This window comes from Panthera uncia, chromosome A2 (assembly GCF_023721935.1).
Source record: "Panthera uncia isolate 11264 chromosome A2, Puncia_PCG_1.0, whole genome shotgun sequence".
Taxonomy (NCBI): Eukaryota; Metazoa; Chordata; class Mammalia; order Carnivora; family Felidae; genus Panthera; species Panthera uncia.
The window spans coordinates 72,270,576-72,295,099 of NC_064816.1; the positions used below are offsets into that span (position 1 = coordinate 72,270,576).

The following is a 24,524-nucleotide window of genomic DNA, read 5'->3' on the forward strand; positions in this document are numbered from 1 at the left end:
GATGAAGGCTTCCATGTATGTAAAATAAAAGGCCTCCAGGCAGTTATTTGTATAAAGAGCCCCAGGGGCCGCTATGGAAGCTGCACGCCGGCTGTACTCAGAGGCGAGGGTGCTGGGTGGCTGACGAGCTGGTGGACGTGAAGGAGAGAGCGGTGCTGAAGCCCCTGTGGGTGCCCCCTGGCCCCACCCCTGACTCATGGCAGAGTCTGTTCTTGGTGCAGAGTGACATTTCCTGTTTGCCCAGGAGTTTGCAAACCCATTCTGCAATGATGACACATAGAAAAAGACAACGTGTGAACTGAAATGAACCACCCAGAAAGAAAGCCCCGCTAGACCCATAGCAGACACTTTCAGTGACAACAGTCAATGGAGAAACATGGACCCTGTGCCACCACGGGTCAGGAACTCTTCCCATTGTCACAGAGTGCCGCTCTCCCAAGCAGACAGATGGCGGTGATGACGGTGTAGACCAGGCTCTTGACAAGGAGGAGGAGGTAGGTGCAGTAGGCAGAGGTGTTCACGAGCTGCAGCTGCAGGGGGTCTAAAAGAAGCCATCGGTTAGTTTCACCTGTTGTTTTGAAAGGCAAGGACTTATTAATGGGAGGGTGGGTGACATTATACATTTCAGACGACCTGGGTTGAAGTGACACCCCCACACCACCACAACCTGACAGTAAACATCTACACCCCCATCAGCACTACCACTGCCACCAGGACAACCAGGAATCCAGCTTGCAGGTTATGTCATTCAACAAACTCTCTGAAATTCAATCAGAACATTCTAAGTATTAAAGGTAAAGTATCATTTTAAATGAATGAATCCAATGGGAAAAAAGCATTGGTGATAAAATAGCTTTTAGCCCTTCTTCACCCCAACTACATCTCTAGTAAGAATAATAGCCAATATCCATTAACCACATCCACCTGGCACTTATTTGAGAGCTGTGCAAGCAAAGCTTTGATCTTATTTAATTTTAAATAACCTATGAGATTATATTTTCATTCCCCCCTTACAAATAAATTGAGGACCAAGAAGGCATTTGCCTGATGTTACACTGTTAGTAAGTCCCAGAAACATGACATTCAAGCACATATTCTCAGCCACTCTGTAATTCTGCATCTCTACACGTAATAAGTGCCAAAGGCATCAAATAATTAAGAATGAATATAAAGTTGACTTGTTGATTTAAGCATCTTAGCTATTACATGTTGTACTTTGAGTCAGATTCCTAGGAATCCATGGAAATTTGGTAGGGTTCATAGTGGGGTGGGTGAGAGGTTTTTCTTAAGAGGGCATAATATCACATGGAAGAAAGGGTTTAATACAAATTCTCTCAAACTTGAGTTCATGGCTTAGTTGCCTGTCCTTCTTGAATATCTCTCATTGTAGCTATGATGTTCTAAGACAGTAGCTTTTATTATCTTTTGAAGTTTAGAAGGAAATATATGATGTCAAGAAATAATTGATATCAGTGATGGTGGGACAGACTGGCTACTCCATGAACCACAAGGCTGTTGGTTCCTGTGGAAATTTCCCTTACTGGCTATATCTCCAGAGGTTCAGAGCTCCAGAATCATTCCCCCCTGGTGTGGAAGGGACCTCAAGTGGTGATGTGCTCACAACTCCTTACCCTTCGTCAAGTAATAGTTAGTTAAGGTCCAGGGGCCCCTTGATATTGGACATGGAGGGCAGATCGGCAGAACTAGAGCCAATGCTCCTCATCACTTTTGTGGTACATACGTGGGGAGAAAGGGCCAGAAACCATACTTACAATGTGCCAGCTAAATGAGATACCCTATTCTAGACATTCCACATATGTGGCCTATGTCTTCAACAACTGAGTTAGGTGTTATTTGTGTTTTTCCTGGTTGCCTCAGAAAACTTAAATAATGTACCCATATTCATGCAACTAAAAGTGAAAAGACTGGGTTTAAAATCCAGTCTGTGGCACTTGAAGCCCTGCACTCACATCTCCTCCCAATGTGTGCAGCTGTCTCAGGACCTTGGCTTTGGAGTTACAGGAAGAATGCAATCTTAGTAAGTGTATGAGCTCTTGATTCAGATGGCCTGGGTTGAAGTCTCAGACCTCACTGTGTGGCATGGTTCAAGGGACTTAGTTCATTTTAGTCCATTGCCCTCATGTGTAAAATAGGAACAGAATGGGTGAGTATTAAGTGAATTAAACAAAATGCAGTGACGGTACACACAGAGTCTTCTCTACAACAATCTCTCAGTGTCAGTTGATGTTATTAACTATGAGCAAGAACAAAGACTCAAAAAAAATCTAGAAGCCACTTGATATCGTGTTTTCCTCCGTCAGTAGAAGCAGCGACCACAGTGAAGTCCGTTGCTGAAAGACTTAACAGGCCCTCGCTGCACCCCTAATTTATATTCTTCTCATTCCCATACAAGCATTTACTATGTGATGATGACTCCTGGGAAATGATGGACTGACTTAAATTGTCACTTAGTCCATTTTGCAAGATCCAGCCATTGTGAGATTTCTACCTGAAGTCAGGGAAGTTCAACAGTTAAGTTGATCAGAAGGAAAAAATTCTATAGCATAACATAAAAGCAAACATATGGAGGGGCGCCTGGGTGGCTCAGTCGGTTGAGCGACCGACTTCGGCTCAGGTCATGATCTCGCGGTTTGTGAGTTCCCCCGCATCAGGCTCTGTGCTGACAGCTCAGAGCCTGGAGCCTGCTTCTGATTCTGTGTCTCCCTCTCTCTCTGTCCCTCTCCCACTCGTGCTCTGTCTCTCTCTGTCTCAGGAATAAATAAACATGAAAACAATTCTTTTTAAAAAGCAAACATGAAAAAACTTACCATTTTCATCTTTCAGAGAAGCTTTTGCAGAGTTAATAACAGTGAGATCTACAAGAAATGAGAGCAATTATTACTTGATTGTTCATATCCATTATTTGACATGTGTCTGTGTTGTGGATAGATGGATGGATGGATAGATGAATAAGATAGATAGATAGATAGATAGATAGATAGATAGAATTTTCCATCAGAGAGGAGAAAGTCATTATAAATAGGAGCCCCCAAATTCCAGAAATGGCTGGTCTGATTCTATGTAATTCAGCAAATCAATTCATATATTGTGTTTCTGCACATGAAGCTGTTGAAGTTCATGAATGATGCATTTTTTTTGTCACTACTGGAAGGTAATGTCTAAGACATCATTGTTTTCCTTCTTCCCCTAGCTCGTAGCACAGTGCCCACTGTAGATGTTCTATAAATACTTGTTGAATGGAAAAATAACCAGAAAAAAAGTGACTGCTATACAGTACTCAGCACCCACTGGTGACCTGAAGGATTGCTACCAGATAAATTTTTCCAACCCTAGAATCCACAACAGAATCTTACATATTGTAAGGAGTCTAGATAAATTTCTCATCTAAACTAAAGAAAGCAGCCCTACTGTTCAAATCTCATATGCCCCAGTATCCCCAATTACTGTACATGAGTTTTGAGAGTGATTGTGTTTGTGAACATGGCAGCAATCTTAGTGAAAACCAATACACATTGAGTGATTGTTACTGTGCCAGGCACTATGTGAAAGGTTCGCATGCATTATCTCATCTGACCCCCAGTGACACTGACGTGAGTGGAAGTTGGCAAACTCCACATTAGACAAGAGGAAATAGACTGTAGAGAGTCCAAGTAACTTGCCAAGAGTCCTACCCTTTACGGACAGAACCAGTACTCAAAATGATGGTTTCAGGGGTTTCCATGAGCTAGAGCATGAGGAAAGTTCCTTGTAAACCAATCCATAGAAATAGAACATAACTCCTCCATTGTGGGCTCTCAGAAATCGCCTCTTCCAGTATCTTAATGATTCCTAACAAAAGAATATTTTTATTACAGAAACTCAGCATTTCAGCTCACTTCTTTGCAAGGATAGAATGACAGGTCAATTCACACTGATAGCTGTCTGAATACATAAAACCTAAAATGAGGGCTGTATTTATCTAGAGTGGTAAAAGAAAAAAAAAAGCCCACATACATACAAAGACAAAATTCCTTGAAAAGACCATGGACGCTTGGATGCAGGAAGAGAGAGTTGCAAGGTTATTCTGATTTATCCTCTTTCTGCTCGATGTAACTTTTTCCACACACACATGGTTCTGGGGTGCAATTTTATGCACTCCACACAATCTAACTTTGTGCGGTCTTAAAAAAAAATGGGTTTGTGGGATACATTTCGTGGTAAATCCCAAGAAGGAAAATGTTAGTATAATTATGTTAAATGTTAAAAGATCCTCAAGAGCTGACTTTAAAGTCACTTAATAGTCTCTTTCTTTTCCATACAGTGAGTTTATTCATCCTATTGGGCACCTGAAACTAATATAGCACTGTATAGCTAACTGGAATGAAAACAAAAAACTTCAAAAAAGATAAATAAAAATCTCTTATCACCACGCACTGATTGACGTAAAGACAGAAAGGTAACAATTTTCATATAAAAATTGTGTGTCCTAGGTGCTCTTTCTCAACGCAGGTCGGTTGAAAACATGGACCACGTGAGTTTTCGTCTCTCTTCAGAATCACTTCCCTGTTTTGTGCTTTCATGTATATATATACATATGTAAGCTTTTATTGAAAACAAAACAACAAACAAAAACGTACAAGAAACAGCACTAGAAATCTGCTGTAGACTTGCATTAATAGAAAGGCCCCATTAGCCTTGTTGCTATGAGAAGACCTTGGGAGACATTCATTGCAGAAATAATGCCAAGTAAGACATGTCATAACCAGGAACTTCGCCCTTACCATCGTCATTAACAGGGAACTTACTATATAATTTACTTCTCTCCGACCAATAGAAAAATCAAAATATTACAGGCCACTTCAGCTCAGTGCTTACATTAAAATTATGTTTACCTCATTTGCTGCCTCTCTGCGTCTTAGCTGTAGGAATAAAAATTAGGGGTGACTGTGTGAGCTTACTTTAGTGTGTTTCAGGCAAAGGTATAAGTAAATACAATAAATATATGAATAAATTCATTCATGTCATGTTTCCAACAGCAAGGATTGCCATCAAGATAATTTCATTTGCTCTTCATCACAGCCCAGGTAAAAAATAAATGTTTGATCCTGATTTGATCATTGGATAAACTAAGAATCTGTGAAAAACAAAAATTCAACCAAACAAACTTTAACGATCTAACCAGCTGTATTAAACGATGCATTAATGAATCGGGCAGCATTCTATCCAGCAGGTAAAGGGGAGCTCCAAAGGGCTACAGGAAAGAGAGGAGTGACAAAAAATTATTAGCAAAGAATCCATTGTTTCAGGCAAGGTCACCCTCCTAAGGAGAACAGAGGGTGTCAATCAGTAAACTTCCTAGTGAGGACCAGGAAATTCCATGCCCTGGTTAAAGGCTACAGTTCTGGGTGTTGAAACTGGGTTGGGCAGGTATGAAGTCTTGGTATACTGGTTTAGGGCCTTAAGCTAAGTGAGGCCACTTTTGAGCCTGTGGTTTTCTTTTTAATAACTCCTTCTTTTGATCAGACTCTTAGCTTAAGTGCTAGATGGCATTAAAATAGAAGGCATTAACACCACTCTCAGCAACTGCTCTGAAGTTCGCACAGCCTTCGTATTTCTCTTTGAAATATTCACTCTTGTGATGTTCGCAGGTAACCACTTCAAGTTTATGATTTTTCAGTTGGTCATGCTGTTCCCTTTATTTTTGTTTGTTTGTTTGTTTGTTTTTAATGTTCTTAATAATCTCTAGAGAGATCATTTGTTGGTAGGTTACCAGCGCTGTTGCATTTAAAGAATTTGAGAGAACACCATGCACCAGGCAGATTAGTATCATTACTATAAACCAGATAATTCCCCATGTTTTGAGTACAATTGGAAGCCATCCTTCCCAAGACTCAAAGCAATTAACATCAAATAAGTAATAAAGACCCTGCTGAAGGAGTCACTCTTTTAAACCAAGTGGCTTGCTCAGTGACCTGATGCTGTTGAGTTTTAACTTCCCCAGAACTGTTAATCCAGGTATAGCAAGCAGTGTTGGCTACAGCACAGACTCAGCATTGCTCAGCTAAGAGATCATCAAGGGTTGTCTTATTTTCAAGAATTACTTTCATCAGAGTCTAACGATTTTTGTTGAGTAGCCATTGCTTTAGCAAGAGGTGCTGGAATGATTTTAAGAATGAAGGAGAAGGTCTTGATCAAATCTCATTTACATGTATCCTCAACCAGGGAAGTAGGGCTCTGCCAAAGGAGTGAATACTGGTCATTAGGCCCCTTCTAACTCAGAATGTATATTTAGGGCATTCGACCAATTAGATGGTTTATTTAGCTTAAGGAATGCTGGGAGCAGGGTTAGATTTTCTCCTAGCCTAAAATAAAAGGTGTTGTAAATTCCAGAGGTTATCCCACCTTGGCCATGACCCGGGAGATACAGATGAGGGTGTTATCTTTCCAGGCCATTGCCAGAGCAATGGAAAAGAAAAGAGGTAGAAAGGATTTCATGTTTGGTTAGAGTATGAAGTCTCGGACCCTTGTTTAGGTGAATGCAGTCATCTTAAATGCCCTATGGTGGATGAAGAAATGAAAAAACAAAAACCAAGAAAATGGGGTTTTCCAAGGAGCTAGGAGGAACCAGGTGATTGTCTTGGTTTTTCCCTTAGCCCAGACTCTTTCTTGAATACACTGATGTTGTTTTCCCACTTTAATTTCTATGATTCAGAAGTGACTTGTGCCATGTTACAAGGACATCAGGACAACGAAGTCTGGCAATGAGGGACATTTTTTGGAGAACCACATGGACTTTAGCTACATGTGCCCCAATCTTATAAATGCAACATAAAGAAAACTTAGTCTGAATTTTTATTTGACAATGGTTCCCACGTGCTTTAAGATATCAAATAAGGCAAATTAGTTCAGCAAATTCTTTGGAATGTTCCAGGTCAAAGAGACTTAAGCAGACCAAAACTCCAAAGAAAACAAACAAACCTAAAAACCCCCAAAAAACCCTTGTCCTTTGACAGTGAGAAAACCAAACTGTAACGCTGTACCTGGTAACTTAGGGATTTGAAAATTTTTCATTCCAATCTTAGTCGGTCCTGATCACACATAACATCCCTTTCTAAACATCCCCTTTTTGTAAACCTTTTACAACTTTTTCTTTTACATTCAGATATTGTCCTGAGTTTGCCCTCTTTAGATAACCAGGCTTGTTTAAGAGAAAATCCTTTTTCCCCTTCAAAAAATATATTTCACGGGTGCTTGGGTGGCTCAGTTGGTTCAGCATCCAACTCCTGATTTTGGCTCAAGTCATGATCTTAGGGTTCCTGAGATTAAGCCCCTCTTCAGGCTCTGTGCTGACAGCACGTAGCTCACTTGGGATTCTCTCTCTCCTTCTCTCTCTGCCCTTTCTCCACTTGCTCACTATCTCTGTCTCTCCAAATAAATAAACTTAAAAAAAAAAAACCCTATCTATCTATCTATATCGGTTATTCAAACTTTTTCTTACTAAAAATACACATCTTAATTTCCTCACATTCTGCATTGTTTCCCTTATCATTTCCACTAGTTTAATTACACCTGTTAAAATTTTTAACTCTTAGAAAACTTCTTTTTTTTTTTTTTTTTTTTTTTTAATTTTATTTTTGGGACAGAGAGAGACAGAGCATGAACGGGGGAGGGTCAGAGAGAGAGGGAGACACAGAATCGGAAACAGGCTCCAGGCTCTGAGCCATCAGCCCAGAGCCTGACGCGGGGCTCGAACTCACGGACCGCGAGATCGTGACCTGGCTGAAGTCGGACGCTTAACCGACTGCGCCACCCAGGCGCCCCGAAAACTTCATTTTTAATAAAAACAAAATGCAAGCAATTATGAACTGTTAACCAGCAAAACATAAACAAAATACGTTTACAAACAGTCCCAAATTTATCTTCAGTTTCTCTGCAATAAAGAAGCCCAAAGTAGATAAACCTATGTTTATTAACTAATAATTAACAAATTAACTAACAATTAGTTAACTAATAATTTGGTATTTTTTCTTACTGGGAAATGATCTAGATATTTAAGAGTGTAACTTAACATTTGTCCTAACTCAGCAAAACATTAATGTTTTAGGTTACCGAAAAGATTTGGGAGACTATTTAAAAATGCATTTAAAATTTTTCACTTTATTTACGTGTATTCAATTTACTGGTTCTTAGCAGTTTTGCTGAGATTACCCGTAAAACTTTTATGAGACAACAAAGTCCATCATTCTCCCAAGCTATTTTCTTTAACATTTTGTAACAGAGATCACACCTACTTTTTCGATTTTTAGTAAACCCAGACACGTGAAAGTTTTAATTTTAGTGCTGATAACTCTAAAGACATTCCTATTTTACTGAACCAACAACCAAATATTTGCCCAGATCATGTGAAGTCGAAACACATTTGGTTAGTTTCTATCTTTCTGAGATGTTTAGAATGCCCAATCCTTGAAAGTGCTTGAGTTCAAACCAAAGAAATGGAGCTCTTTGCAAACTAATTTTGACAATACCGTCCAGAGAGAAAAATATCTCACATTGACGACGTGTATTTGTGGACACACAGATCGCTGCAAAGACCCTGGAGTCACTGACATTTATGGAGACATTTATGGAGAAAGTGTTAAGGTTTGTATGTGTCCCTGGAACTACGAAGGACACTGAGCCAGGGTTTAGGCACAGGAGCCCTTTAGCAGTTTGTACTTTAAAAAGGCCTCTTTCCCTTAGTTTCCCTCAGTCCCAGGCACTTGTGGGCTGTGTTTACATTTAAAAGACGCGATCAGATGGATCACTTTGAGGACAGAGAAAGAATGCAGGTTCCTGCAAGAAGGACTTTGCTTTCCTAAAGCCAACCATCTATAAGCCCTTTTCTGGAACTAGGAGAAGTGTGGGGTTGGGTGAAGGGACAGGGGAACTCTGGATTGACCCAAGAGCTGCATTTCTAGTTCTGTTCACATTTGTCAAGACAGCTGCTCTCAGTGTCTCAAAGACTTGGATTTTTGTGAAATGACATCACAGGTTGACCGAACCTATCCAAGCTCATGAGCCTTAATTTGCTTCTTTCCCTCTGGGTGCTTCTTTCCCTCAGTTTTAAGTATTCCTGGCAGATGGAATAACTCCCCTTGGGTGTAAGATGGGTCCCCAGAAAGGGAGCTAAGGATACTACCCTCCCCAGATCCAGGATCACCCACAGTGACAGCCAGAGGAAGGGAACCCACAGCCGCATGTCCCAGGCAGGCAGAGAGCTAAGAGCAGTGACGCAGGATGACACCAGCAAGGAGGCAACGGCTGTCTCTGGGAGAGAAAGGATCCATAAGCAATGGGTGTGGATTTGGAAAGGGTGGGACAACAGGAAATTTTCTTATCCTCTCTGACCAAGCACTGGGCAGAGATTCAGAAGAAACTGATTCTGCTGAATTTCTACCCTTCGCTAGCTTCTGGCAGTTTTTTCAGAACCTCATCTGCAGGCCCCAGTACTTACCAGAATTTGCACTTTGCTGTTTAAGAGGGTGGCTTACCAGAAAATCATCTAGTTTCATCATCCCTGGGAAGGTCTCATTTGGGGCCCTCCTTTGAAGGTAGAGATAGGGATGTCTGTAAGGCCTTTAATTTGGCAGATTCCTCTTTATGGCTGTGTAGTCTTTTTGAGTAGGAAAACATTTCAGACTAGAAATCAGTTTTCAAAGGAGCAAAGAGAGGAGAAGGAGGAGTTATGTCAGCCTTTTGCTTTGGGTACCTCTTCCATCTTTAATTTTCCATAGCCTTTTGCAATCAATGTTTCAATGAAACTAACTTGGCTCTTTCTTTCTTTCTTTCTTTCTTTCTTTCTTTCTTTCTCTTTCTTTCATCTATTTATAATGAGAGAGAGAGAGAGAGAGAGAGAGAAAGCAGAAGCAGGTAGTGGAGCAGAGGGAGAGAGAAATTTTTAAGCAAGGCTGCATGCCCAGTGCTGAGCCCAACTCGGGGCCCATGACCTGGAAATTATGACTTGAGCTGAAAGCAAGAGTCAGGCACTCAATTGACTGAGCCACCCAGGCACCTGAAATTACTTTGGCATTTTAAACCTTTCAAACCTTCTGCTTGCCAATTAATGGAGGTGTTCCTATTCTGTTTAATTTGAGTACCCTTGCTTTTAACGGCACTTCTTAAATGATCTTACCTAATTGGAAATTCTTAAATGACCTTATCTAATTGGAATGTTCCTAATTATGGCCATTGTATTTCTAGGCCGTAATTCCCCTGAGGGCTGGCAGCAGGGGACCCTAGACTTGAATGGAGTTAACCCACACTTCTGTCCATTCATAAGTAGCCGCAAATGAGGTGTAGGCGTTTTTGTGTCCCACCTTACTTTGGGGTCTCCAACATGATGGTTACCAAGCCAGTTCCACAGGACACAAAGGAGTGTGGTAAGATTTTGCCATTTTTGCTAGATATCTGTACGTTCCCGGACTATAGCTGTTAGTAAAATAAGCAGGTACACCAGAAGGTGGTGGACTTGACTCTTTAGAGTTTCAGGGTCCCGTTAGCTAAAACTTTGGGCTTCTTGGTGCCAAACTAACACCTAAAAGGGATGTGCCCTGAGTTGCGGTTGCGTGTGTTTTACATAGTAGCTAGCTCTTTGCGTGGAAATTTTCTTGAGGTTGATGGGTGACTTAGTGCTTGATCCGACCCATCCCCTGGGCAACTTGTACTATCAGGGGAGTGTTCCTGAGACGGTGAGCATTCTAACAGTGTTTGTTTGTTTGCTTATTGTTCCTCAGGCTTTATTATTATTTTTTTAATTTAAATTCAAGCTGGTTAACACATAGTAGCATTGGTTCCAGTAGAACCCAGTGATTCATCACTGACATGTAACACCCGGTGCTCATCCCGTGCCCTCCTTCGTGCCCATCACCCATTAGCCCATCCCCCCCACCCACCTCTCCTCCGGCAACCCTCAGTTTGTTCTCTGTGTTTAAGAGTCTCTTATGGTTTGCCTCCCCCTCTGTTTTTATATTATTTTATTTTTCCTTCCCTTCCCTTCCCTTATGCTCATCTGTTCTGTTGAATTCCACCAATGAGTGAAATCATACAATATTTGTCTTTGTCTGACTTATCTCGCTTTGCATATTATATACTCTAGTGCCATCCATGTTGTCGCAAATGACAAGATTTCATTCTTTTTCATTCTAACAGCCTTTAAATGTGTGACCTGTGCCCGCCGATTTTGTGGCTTTTTCCATCTCTGCGATCCCTGTTAGCAGTAGCCTTTATCTCCACAAAACCAGAAAAGCAGTTATGTGCACCTTCGTGTATGGGGGGGTGTCTAAGAGATGCTACTTTGTTCTGCCCACAAGAAGGCTCTGTGTGTACCACCAACAATTCTCCTGGAACCCTGCTAAGGTTTCCACTTCGGGAACTGTGGTCTGAAAGGTTAGTGGCCTGGCTCCTGGTGGACGCTTCTGCCAGCTCAGCTGGGCTCCAAATATGCCAGCTCAACTTGGGCTCTGGGCATAACCCTCTCCCAGCCCAAGCTGACCCACCCTGGAAGTGAAGGCCAATTAGATCAGGAGACTGAAGGCAAAGAGAGTGGAGCTCAGAACCAGGAAGAACTCACCTATAGCCCTTGAAAACGGTGAGGAATATAGTGAACTCCAAGGGTTCACAGTTACCACCCTTGTGTTTCGCGTTGTCTCTAAATGCCCGTGGATGTCCACTTCAGATCCTGTCGCTGCCACCAAATCTGTTAAAGGACAAAATTTCAACCAACTAAATGTTAAAGAGCTAATGGCTGTATTAATCAAGTGACTTATGACTCAGGCAGCAACCCATCTAGCACGTAGAGGGGACCTCTAGGATTATAGAAAAGGAAACGCCATCAACAATAGGGATGGAGAAAAGGAAATTATTAGCAAAGAATCCATTGTTTTAGGCAAGGTCACCCTCCAAAGGGGAATGGTAGGAGTCAATCAGGAAAACTTCCTAGTGCTGACTGGGAAATTCCCATGTCCACTAGTTAAAGGTCACTGTTCCGGGGGTCACAATTGCACTTGGGTTAGGTGGTATTAAGTCTTGCTATAGTGACTTGGGGTTTAAGCTAATTGTTGCCATTGTGGGTCTGTGGTTTTCTTTCTAACAGGCACAAGAAGACGAAGGCTGACTTCAGAATTTTAGACTCGTATATTGAGTCTATCACATGTCCTGTTGCTTTTGCCCTGTGGCTTAAAAAGTGCTTGTTAACCACAGGGAAAAGTATAAACTGGTTCTGTTCAGTGGGCCCTCGGGGGCCTTGGTCTATTATGTCAATGCTCAGGACTTGACTTCTGAGTCCAGAGAGCTGCTGGATCACATGGCACAGGGCACATTCAGCTGTCTGCCCACATGGTCTAAATATGTCCAGCATCTGCACCAATGGGGTTCCTCTGGGACACCATGCCAGAATCACGAGTGACCCTGAGTGATTAGGAAAAGTATATTCGCTCTACTGTAATGATCTTCCTTGGGACAGTGGTCTGCCCTGCTTCCCTCCTAGGCCTGGCGCATGCTCGTACTGCAGTAAGTGTTTGCTGGGCAGCATTTCCCAGGGGTAGAAATACGTTCATTGTGGAGCATGGAAGAATGTTTGTACAGATTAGCCTCACACAATCTTACTTACCAAATTTCACCTAACGGTGGTGTGTAAAATTCAAACCTGAGAAACATACTAAAACCTCAGCAACCAAATTACTATTTTTGTTGAGCTGCGAGCTGGCTCCATCAAATGAACAGCACTTTGTCACCTATAACTCATTGTTTATGGGTTATACTTTGAGTAGAGCAGGACTGAAGTGAGAGGGACTTTGCTGAGTAGAACATTCCTCAAAGATGTATAATTATTCTTATTTCCTGATCAAGTAAGATTATCAAAATGCCCCCTGTTTTTGAGCATTTATGGTGTGTGGGGTTGCTAGGTGTTTTTATGTGTATTGTTTCATTTAATCCATTCAATGACACTAAAAAAACATCACTGTGACCTTCATTTTTGGGTGATAAACAGGTGAGAAAGGCTATAACAATGAGCCATAGTCTTTTTCTTTTTCTTCGTATGTTCTAAAGCCCATACTATTTTAATTCTATGGGGAAATAGCAGGACATTTTTGCTACCATTAAAACCAATAACACTAAGGAAGGATTTCTCTTTGCTTGTTTTCCATTAATTCTTGACAGAAAATGTGTATTCCATTGCGGAAAAATAGGGTTCTGGGAGGTTATAGTCATGTGTACAGGCACATACCTGTGTTTATTGAAGGAAACAGAATCTCTTGATCAACACCTCCTTTATTCTTCTCATGTCTGATGACACATTTGTGTTCTTTACCCATTGACTCTTCACTCACGGTCAGCCAGGTGTATTTCATGTATGTGTCCTTCGTCTTCATGGTGTTTCCCTGCTGGGATTTCAGAATTGCTCTGCCATTTTTCTCTTTCCAATCTATCTTGATAACATCAGGGAAAAAATCCTCAAGAAGACAAAGATATGTTCCAGCCTTATGAAGTTTTCTTTCAGCAGGTGAAGGAAGAAAAATCGTGGGCTTGGGGGAAGTGTGCTCATCAGGACTTTTATCTGTGGGAGAAAATGGAATAGCATAAAACTATTATGAGAGAAGCACAAACATTGCGTGGTTTGGAACCACTGCCACACATAGTAAAAGGAAGGAAAAGTTGCCATAGAGTTAGTGCTTACAATGGCCTTTCCTCCACAGTGGGCTATGAGTTGCTTACTTTCTTAGTTTCCATGGGGAAAAGAGGTTCAACAGGTTATGTAATTTGCTCAGAGTCACAACTACTAAGTGGCAGAGTCTGGATTAAAACATGGAATTTTGTTAGACAATACAGTCACTTGTTTGAATGGGAATGTATTTCTAGGCATACTTGAAAATCTATCAAGTTGACTTTTTATCTTCAAATAAGGATCCCTTGCTCACTTCTGATACTGAGTTCTCCTTGATTTCTGATTTTATAGATAACCTTGCTCTCACATCTGCACCATGTCAGGATTTTGAGTAGGACAATGTTTAAAGCTGCACCTCTAAATGATCTACAATGCCTTTAATTTAGAGACAAAGTGGCAATAGTTCCAAATTTTTTATTTAAAAAAATTTCTGATTATTTTCAGAAATGCTCTTACATTAATCTTACCAAGTAATTCACTATTCAGAACTTTGTTTTTCTTTAAGGAAATGTTTACTAAAAGCACATTTTATTTTGGAATTTCATTTGAAGTCGAAGCATGACCAGAAGACTAAGCTTTGACGCTTAGCATCTCCCCCCAAATTTGAATCTGCCCTACAAGCCTGCTGAACTTATTGGAGTACCCCACAATTCTCTTTGATTTCACCTGCTGAACATATGCAACTGGCATAATGTTAACAGTTATGGTTCTAGAGTTTCCTGTAGACATAATGTCAAAAAGTACATCAAAACATCAGAGTTGTCAAGAGCATGTCACTTGAATGTTGGAATGTTACTTGATTATACATTTATTGTTAATTTAGTGAGTGAAATTATAAATAGTAGAACACTTTCCTGTTTGATTTCCAACTGAAACACAAATGTTTTACTCATTTTTATTTTGGACTAGTTTGGAGTTAGAATAATAATTTTATTGGCAACTTCCTAAGAAAAGAATTGGACTTCTCCTTTGAGAAGAAAAGGAAAAAATATTCTTGAGAATTTCTGTCTGTGCAGCAAATCTAATTTTTATGCTAAATCAGCAAGCAAACAATGAGGAGTTTTTACTCATGCTGTATATAGAATGAGACCGTAATATATTTGCTTTAACTTTGTATATCTTGCTTATAGTGCAAGTAGTATTTTATTGATCATAATAGTAAGATACTCTATGTGTCACCAACTATATATGTGGATTTTAATTTAAAAAGTTATCTTATTTGAAACAAGGTTAATGATTTAATTGTACACAATATTTACATAATTTTAGACTCTAGTCAATGCATTAAATAATCTAGCTTTCATCTTAGGAAGTTTTATTTTTTATAGGAATATTTGTGATTCATTATAGTAAAGAACTTGAAAATCAAATGACTAACCTGCTCAATGTCCGAATGGTGAGACACGATGCTTGCCTCCTGCCTCTTTTCCTTAGCTAGATTTCTGAAGTTCCTTCTTTTCAGGATAGAAGGAATCTTGAACTTTCACAGTTTTCTCAATGTGATAGTTAACTGAGCATTAACTTGTGTACTTGGTTATATACGGTTCGTGCCTATATTTTGGGTAATTATATTACATGTTTTTCTTTCAACGTTCTCTTTGAAACTTAGTGAAGTGTCAAAATCATTTCCATGGTGCATAAAATAGAAACCAGTCTACAAAATGAGTTCATCCAATACATTTATATACATTCATAATAAAAAGTAGAAGTAAATTGCCTGAGTTTTATATATTTTATTAAGAGGAAGCAGTGTGAATTCTACATAAATTAATCAAATGCAACCGTATTTTCAATTAAGTATGATATTTCAAACCTGCATATTAATATTGATTCAAAATTCCTCTATTTTATCCTAATTTTTCTTTTATTAAATAATTATAGCTATTTCATATGTGAATAAGACTTTCAAATTTATGGAATTTTCAAGCATATTTAAAAGTACTAACTATATTTTTAGCTATATTTCTACGTTTTTTTCTAACCCTATTTTAAAAGTTTGTTTTTCTACTAAAAAAAAAGTATGAAGCCCAAACTTGTTGATGTTAGAGATGATATCAATTAACATAAAGGATTAATATTTAAAGTATATATGGGGCACCTGGGTGGTTCTGTCAGTGGAGCCTCTGATTCCTGATTTCAGCTCAGGGAACAATCTCACGTTTGATGGGATTGGGTCCCCGGGCAAGCCTAGCACTGTCAGTGTGGAGCCTGCTTGGGATTCTCTCTCTCCTGCTCTCTCTGCCCCTCCTTCACTCAGCTCACATTCTCTCTCTCTCTCTCTCTCTCTCTCAACATAAGTAAATAAATAAAAACTTTAAAGTACATTGAAGAACTACAAAAATACCAAAATCCCCACATTGTAATTTCATTTTTGTTGCCAAGTAAGGGAAGAAAAGTCCATTAAACAGAAGCAACTACCCCTAAATTCAAGTTATTTGTGTATCCATGGACAGCAAGGGAAATTCCCATTGGAGCAGTTACAAGTACAGCTGACTCCTCTGGAGAATTTCTGCTCTGTCAGTATGATTGGCTACAGACCACCATCCATACTGGATACAATTCTCCCTTTAGGTTCGAAATGGGGCAATCTCCATCCAGCACCCATTTGGTGTAAGACAACGTGCCAAGTACTTTATTCACAGTCTCTCATTTAATTTTTATATGACTCCTGACTGAATACATCCTGTTATCCCACCTTATGAGTTGAGAAACTGAGGCCAGAGAATAATCTCCCAAGTTTGGCTAGAATCTCCCACCATGGGCCTTCATGATGGAATGACGAGATCGATGGCGGCTTGCCTGGTCCTCCAAGTCTCCTATTGTCGCATTAGATCCCTAGACCGTCACCTGCATGACCATGTCTGCTGAAGGTCACTAACTGTGAATGACACTAAATGTCATGGTTTCCAAAGCAATGATGCAGTTGTAGCAATGAAATGCATTTGTTTAAAGACCATTTCTTCATTTTATAAAATGGATGTGGAAGGCAATGCCCACTCTTTCACTTCACATTCCTACTAAAGGACTCCGGCATTGAAGTCTGTTTCTAATTCTATGGTGGGAGAAGCATAACGTAACTGAAAACTTGGTGGGCTTCATCCTTTCAGTGAATAAAAAGGATGCAACTACACAACATTTTTCTACTACATTGAACTTAAAACTGTACCTGTGTTTCTTGCTGGATCATCACAGGCCTTTTTTCCTTCTCCTTTCCTTAGTGCTTTTGGACTTCCATTTTTATTTCGTGGCCTAACTGTACTTGCGTATTTTATTTCAGGCCTTCTCAAACTGATTTTGGAAATACGCAGTATCAATGAATGAGAAATAGTTGGTGCGTTAGAACTCGTTTCTTTTTCTTTTTCGAAAGGTTTATTTAGGGAGAAAGAGAGATGCAGAGAGAAAGTGCGTGAGCACACAAGCAGGGGAAGGGCAGGGAGAGAGAGGGAGAGAGAGAATCCTGAGCAGGTTCCATGCTCAATATAGAGCCTCATGCAAGGTTCCATCTCATGACCCTGAGATCAAGATGTGAGCCAAAATCAAGAGTCAGGTGCTTAACTGGCTAAGCCACCCAGGTACCCAGAGCTGGTTTCTCTTTCTGTCCCAGAGCTTGATAGTTGAGTAAGGTCTAATTTTGAAGGTGACATGAAAAATGGGAGATGTTTGCTAATCTCACTCTGCACTACAGACACAAAACATGTGGAATTCAAACACACTGAAATGCCAGAGCACACGGTGAAGCTTTTGTTCCCGAAGTTATGCCTCATGAAGCAGGGGCTGCCTTACGATTAGGTCAGTCCTGGGCAACCTCTCGTTTTAAAAGACATTCCTCTAGTGCTTTACTTTGATCAAACATATAATTTGGACAAGATATCAACCTGAAATAAACTCAGTTAATGCTACTTTAGAGGCAGCACTGGTTAAAAGATAAAGAAGTTTAATATGGCTTAGGTAAATAATACTTGAGACTTAAGTCTCTATACTTTTATGTTTATGTTGTACATATATAGAATGACAGAATAAATGGAAAAAAATGCTTTTATTTTGTAATTGTCTTTTCCAATAAAATATCTAGTGATCTCATAAGAGGATCCTAAAACAGACATTGTGATTAGTCAGCAATTTTCTACAAAGCATACGTTTTAGATGCATGTGAAGAGTCTGAAGAAAATTGGTAATGAAATGTGAGGGCAAAAAAGGCAGTATTTCTCAACTGATGTTTGTAATGATATAATCTTTACTTTGTAGGTATATTTCAAACATGATATTAAATATTTTAAATGAGTATTTGATTTATATGTGTATCAGTATAATTTTATACATCCAAGTTGTGACATAGTCCCATCTTACATCTCGATATTTCTGCTGAAAATGAGAGATCACCTTACGTTCAGGCTAACAATATTTGAGGTAATGCTTAGAACATCCAATCATTTTTAGATACACGTAACGATGAGTTAGAAATTGAAAGTGTTTCTGTAGATACTAATTGTTCTTAAGTAATGTGTAGACTAGCTACTAATTAATACAGTTTTCTATACTCCTGATTTCATCCAGTGGGTGGTAATTTGAATTCTGTAGCATTGACTTTTCTTAAATCGCTGACCGTATCCCAAGCTATGTGGTACCTGTTTCCATACTTAATTTCATTCAGTCCTCACAACATCCACTTGACACGGTTGTTACATTGACAGAATAAATGGATGGAATGAAATGGATGATTACACAGAAAGTGATAGATCCAGAATCACAGTCCACATTTTTCTCTGCACCACATTCTTCTAAGAAAGATTTTTCAGCACCTCATGACTTATATCTGTCTCACCATTATTTCACTGGATTTCTAGAATTTATACTGAGTATGTGGTCAGTTGAAAAAAAGAAGACCAGAAAGTCACTTTTCAATTTATGAATTTGTTTGTGCCTGTGATCTTGACCCCTAAGGAAACCAAAATCTATAATTTCTCTTAATTTGCCAACATTTTTACCACCTTTGTGAAAATTCTTTGAAACTTTTTTTTCACTCGATCTAGCAGGCTAGAAACATCCCTGTAAGATGTTTGCCCACATTCAGGCAAAATTTCGTCTCTAAGGCTAATGAAGAATGAGCACATTTACTAGCCTGGATTCAGAAAACACAAACCCAGCTCATGACATTCTTGGATATGTTTGTGCGGTTAAATATGTCCATACCCGGTATGAATCACCTTCTGACAAAATGACAAGTTTATCAAATTTTGGTCCATTCCTTTCCTTTGTTTATTTTTGGAATCAAATAAATAAGACACACAAATTTCATTATAAACCTTTCAGCACAGAAATCCCACAGGGACCTAACATGCCCACCCCTCAGGGACCCCCAGTTGCTCTAGCAAGTTAGCTCCTTGTCAGTGTCATTCATGGGAGCTCAGGCAGCAACTACCCCCAAGGACTGGGAAACAGTCACCTACCTCTCCAAGGATCCCGCTGCCCTTTGTGTCCAAACTGGGACCGAATCCTAGCATTCTGGGCCAGCACCAGCCCCTGGCCTCCGCCCCTGCATTGCCCACCTCCCCTCCCTATGTTATACAGAAGAATGAAAGAATATTTACCTGTAACCCTGAGCAGTGTGCCAGGACCGAACACTTTGTGGTTCTTCCAGCCATACCCATTCCACTGTCTGAAAAGCTTTTACACAAATCTCCCTTTGTGCCCTTTCTAAAATTGTGCCCAGGGGCGCCTGGGTGGCTCAGTTGGTTAAGCACCCAATCTCAGGGTCTGTGAGTCCTAGCCCCACGTCAGGCTCTGTGCTGACAGCTCAGAGCCTGGAGTGTGCTTCAGATTCTGTGTCTCCCTCTCTCTCTGCCCCTCTCCTGCTCAAGCTCTCTCTCTCTCAAAAATAAATAAATATTAAAAAAATAAAATTGTGCCCATATTTTCAATATCTATATAAATATAAAAAGTAGGTCTTGCTAGCATTAAACAAAGATGAATCTCAATCCCATTAGAGATGAACGCAGTCAAGAATGGATGGACTGACCCCTCTCTGCCTGGGCGGCTTTGTTCTGTCTTTCCATTTCACTCACACGAGTTGGAGAGTATGATTTTACCTTTTCTCAACATTTTCCTGAACCTTCAAAATCTCTTTTTTTTAAAAGGTTTTCATGCATCATATCAGCTCTTTTCCTAGAGTGTAATTTACGGTTACTATTTCTATAATTTTCAAAGAGGAACAAAAATAAAAATAATGTAATTGTTTAATTAATGAGTGTTCAACGTGTTTATAGGTATTGATTTTTCTATATATTGAAGCGTGGGTATCTGGTTTGATTATAAAGCAAATTCTTCCCAGAATCCCATTCCAACTGATAGTAGCCAGATGAGTTATTCCAGAGTCTGAAATCTTAAAGGTGACGTCTTAAACGTATTTATTCCTGGAAGACTGCTCCTTTGAACTTGAAATTACCCTAAGAGTTTCCAGGGCACTGATGTAAAGTCCTGAGCTGCTCATCAGAGGATCCTGTCTGGTCTGGTCTTTCTGCCGCTGTCCTGGCCTGAACGGAAAGGTAGCTGTGGGTCATGCGGCCGAGTCCCGCTTGTAGGTCACCTGCTCCAGCTGTCCTGCCCGAGTCAGTGTTTCCGGCGCACTCGATGCTGATGCGGAAAGAAGACTGAATGCAATGGTGTGGAAAAGACTTGTCATTTTATAGCAATACCCTAAGACTCACACTGAGAATTTAATAAATGCATATTCGACATGACTTACACGGGGTGAAGGAGGCCATTTTAGTGCCATGACTGTTTTCTGCATGAGTAGTAATACAAATTATGAGCCTTTATTAGTTAAACTTTCAACTAAAGAGACGATGAAAAAAAGTCAGTCTACACAAGAGTAAATAAGTATCAGAATTAAAAATGCAGCTTCATGTTTCTAATATCATATAATGGTCTAGACAATGCTGTTTGGAATGAACAAGTCTCTGTTGGGTCCCAAACTTTGCCACAGCAACTTGCCATGTGACTTTAGGCAAATAACTGAGCTTCTCTGAGCCTCAGGTTCTTTATCTGTGAAATTGGAACAAAGGGATCTCCTGTATAGGGCTGCTGAGGATCAGGACAAGACACTGAAACTATTCACCCTGTCATGGACTCTGGAGCTGAAATGGTTTACTGAGCTCATGAATCCCATTAAACTGGATCATTTCGAGTCAATATCACAAGAGTCACAATGGCACAAATTTTGACTTGTCTCAGCCTGATTTCTAAGAAGCCAGAGTAATGAGATAAAGTGGCATTTATAGATGTTTAGGTCATTTACTGTGAGAATTAATGCTTTTGCACTGTTGTTAAAGATGAGATCAAAAACAATCATAGATTTTGCAGGTTATTAGAGAAAGGAGCACTGTTCATTTAAAAAGGATCACTATCAATAGTAAAGGTACTCCATCAAAGTGTTTCTCAAAAGCATCCTGAACCATTAACTTACACCAATGGTTTATAGAAATGATCCTAAAATATTTTAATTTCACGCCCGAGTCTATCCTTGTGTGTGTGTCTTGTCTACAAATAGAATCCAATCTATTTACAAGCAGGGGAGCCAATAAACCATTTGCAAAGTAGTTTTGCTTTTGTATATAGTGACCAGTAGCTGTAAAATTGCTGTCCATATGCTGAGGTGATCCAACATTGTTTTTTTCTAAAAAGCATCTATCAATTTTTCATTCACAGGCTCAAAATAGGACAAAGTTACTTACCAGTGGAATTACTATGAGCCTAGTTCCTTTTGCAAGTATCTCAATCCAACCTGGTTACAGATGATCACCCTGGTTGGAGGTTCTAAAAAATGTCAGCCTTCTCCTGAGCTGCACGGCATGACCAGCAGGTAGAAACCTTGTCCTGGCAATTTGATCTTCTGGGTTCCCTTGGAAGTCCTTGAATATAGGCTTCACGGCATCTGGCATTTTGTAAATTTCCTCAGATTAACTGACTCAAATGTCTGTTTTCGAAGGAGGCCGTATCAAGGAAAAGTGCTGACAGAGAATGGAAGTGCTAAATAAAAAGAAAGAAAAATGAAAGAAAGAAAAAAAGGAAGAGAGAAGAAAAGGAAAAAGAAAAAGAATTAAAAAAAAGAGGAGATAGGGACTGAATGGCCAATCAAGAGGCCTTTTCTAAATTACCAGGAAAAGTGTTCAGAGAATTAAAATGTTTGATTTCCAGGTGTTCAAGTGTCTGAAACTGTTCAGAGATCGCATCAAAGGAAGAGCCCTTCTGTTCTCACAAACGCCAGACTTGCTCTGTTAGCAATTTGGGATCGTATTTCTTTTTTTTTTTTCAATATATTAAGTTTATTGTCAAATTGGTTTCCATACAACACCCAGTGCTCATCCCAAAAGGTGCCCTCCTCAATGCCCATCACCCACCCTCCCCTCCCTCCCACCCCCCCATCAACCCTCAGTTTGTTCTCAGTTTTTAAGAGTCTCTTATGCTTTGGCTCTCTCTGAGATTGTATTTCTGAAAGAGGATACGCTTCAGTAACTGAGAATGCAAATATGCCAACAGAAATGTACTTGAGAAATGTGAACAATGTTCTCCATTTTTTCATAGCTATGTTTACCATTTGCCAACACGCATCTTTACCAGGAAATGCAAAATGAGAAAATAATTTCCATGATGACAATATTTTCCTGGAATGTAGAAATCTGTAGAATTCTATCTCCCAGAGAAAAATGTGTTTCTTACTAAAACTAAAGTTTGAAAACAAACCCAATTGTCTGATATGTGGAAAGAAGAAGCCTCTTGGAAGGGATTCCGTGGTTTTTCAGCTGTACCACTGCCTCTGGGGTTAACTACCTTCTGACAAGACATTTGCCATTTCTGGGCCCCACATCCCACTGGTTGTGTGGGCATCGGGCTCTGTATGTCCAAAGGGCCCTTCCTGTTGCAACAGTTTATGAGTCTGTGACTAAGAGCAGGAAACGATCTTCTGTGGTTGCTCAAGTGAGAAAGGAGTTGAGGGTTAGCAATAGAAAAGGTTTTCTACAGGTTCCTTTTGCCTCGTGACATTGTGAGTGCCCAGCTGGTAAAAGAGCAGGTAGCTTCATCAGACTTGAAGACCTTATCTGCTTATCAAGCAAAAGACTCCCTTGTCTTTCATATCTGTGTCCAAACTGAAATCGGGCTTATCTTATAGATAATATTGGTTGAGCCATATAGGATTCATTTCAGGGGCTCCCCTTCTTTTATGTGGTACTACAACACAGTGGTCTTTTCTAGGGAAACCCCAGATAGCTTGCAGTGTATATGCAATGTTTTGTCTTGTGTTCGGGTAAAGGAGAGTTGATCCTGAGGGATTCTCATCTTGGTGTCTCCATTTGTAAAGCAAGGGAGTGGAATCAGAGGCCTGTGAACAAGTTGACAGTGGACATATAAACAGTGAAAAGACAAAAAAGGAACATGGTCAAGCTACAAGCTACAAGCTCCAAGCTACAAGCTCAAGCCAACATGTGAAGTTGGCATTGCCGGTGGCTGGTCAGAAAGGACTCCAAGAGGGGGCATGAATCAGGACTGGGGAGCAGCACCAACCGTTGTTCTTCAGGGGCAAGAGTAAGGGAGGAAAATCTGCTTTAAAACCAGTGAAGGCCTGTCCAGTAAGATCTGTCTCAGTGTTATTTTATTATGTTGTTGGTACAAAGGACTATCAGATCCCAGAAGACCTCACCAAAACACCCATGTTGTAATAATTCAATGTTAAATACTTCTTGGAACAATATAGTCAAATTTTTTCTTTAAGTTTTACTTCAAAAAAAACTATACTTGAGCTCCTTTTTACCCCTGAGTTACAGATTTTTCACCAAATTTCACAAGTATGGCAGCTGTATGGCTATCATGAGAATTGGAAGTAAAGCCTGATTCTGTGCTCAAACTGTCCTGTGTGGAACCTCCTTCAGTCCCCAGCAACCCTGTGAGAAATATTTAGTAATGTTCCTGGATCACACTGTTAGTTAAGTGACTGAGCAGGAATTCAAACCCAGGTTTATATCACTCCTTGTAGTTTCCATCATTCATTCATTCATTCATTCAAAGTCAAGAAACCATTTTGCACACTGGTGAAGGCTTCCTTCCCAGAACCTTCTCACAGATGGAGAAAGAGAGAAAAATCAGGACACTTACAAAAGCCAGCCTGGGCCCCCAAGAGGTAAGGCTGGATGATAAAGATAACTGAAAGTAAGATCACAGATTGGGTCCTTTGGCTCCTTAGCTCAGACCTTGCTGAGGACACAGATGCAGGAGAAAAGTCCTATGTAGACTGTAGCCAGGTCCCTCCAGGAGCTAGAAAGGCATGTGTATATGTTTACAGGGGTGTGGCATAGCGGGAGGGCTTCTGTTCAGTGACAAGGCAGGACAGTGGGGACCTGCTGGGGTATGCCTCCTGCCTCAGTGCCAGGAAAGCGTGGCCTGAATTGGGGAGGGGGAAGGAAGTGGTTGATGAGGTGGTTGTTGGCCCTGTGGTGCTGGCTTCAGACTTGCAGGGCCTGAGGTCACCATGTTTTTGGCCTCATGTTTGCTCTGCCCACCTCAAAATAGGGTGGTGGTCTCTGCAGGACTGTTTGGCATGAATGTGAAGGGACCATGGAGGCAACTTTTTGAAAAACTTTTTAATGTTTATTTATTTTTGAGAGAAAGAGAGAGAGAGAGAGACAGAGCAGGGGAGGGGCAAAGAGGAAGGGAGACACAGAATCTGAAGTAGGCTCCAGGCTCTGAGCTATCAGCACAGAGCCCAACGTGGGGCTTGAACCCATGAACTGCGAGATCATGACCTGAGTCGAAGTCAAACACTTAACCAACT

The 24,524-nt window shown here is 40.3% G+C and overlaps 1 protein-coding gene across 1 annotated transcript in view; it reads right to left on the reverse strand.

Annotated features, from left to right (window-relative positions):
* Positions 1-6: 6 nt before the first annotated feature.
* LOC125929813 (immunoglobulin lambda-1 light chain-like) overlaps positions 7-24,524 on the reverse strand; it is a 30,542-nt gene continuing 6,024 nt past the window's right edge. Inside the window, exons 3-8 of the mRNA XM_049641315.1 lie at positions 24,474-24,480; positions 19,291-19,354; positions 13,265-13,594; positions 11,609-11,734; positions 2,829-2,876; positions 7-541 (exon numbers count right to left, since the gene is read on the reverse strand). Coding sequence (XP_049497272.1) covers positions 399-541; positions 2,829-2,876; positions 11,609-11,734; positions 13,265-13,594; positions 19,291-19,354; positions 24,474-24,480 — 718 coding nt within the window. The 3' untranslated portion in view covers positions 7-398. The remainder of the gene's footprint in view (positions 542-2,828; positions 2,877-11,608; positions 11,735-13,264; positions 13,595-19,290; positions 19,355-24,473; positions 24,481-24,524) is intronic.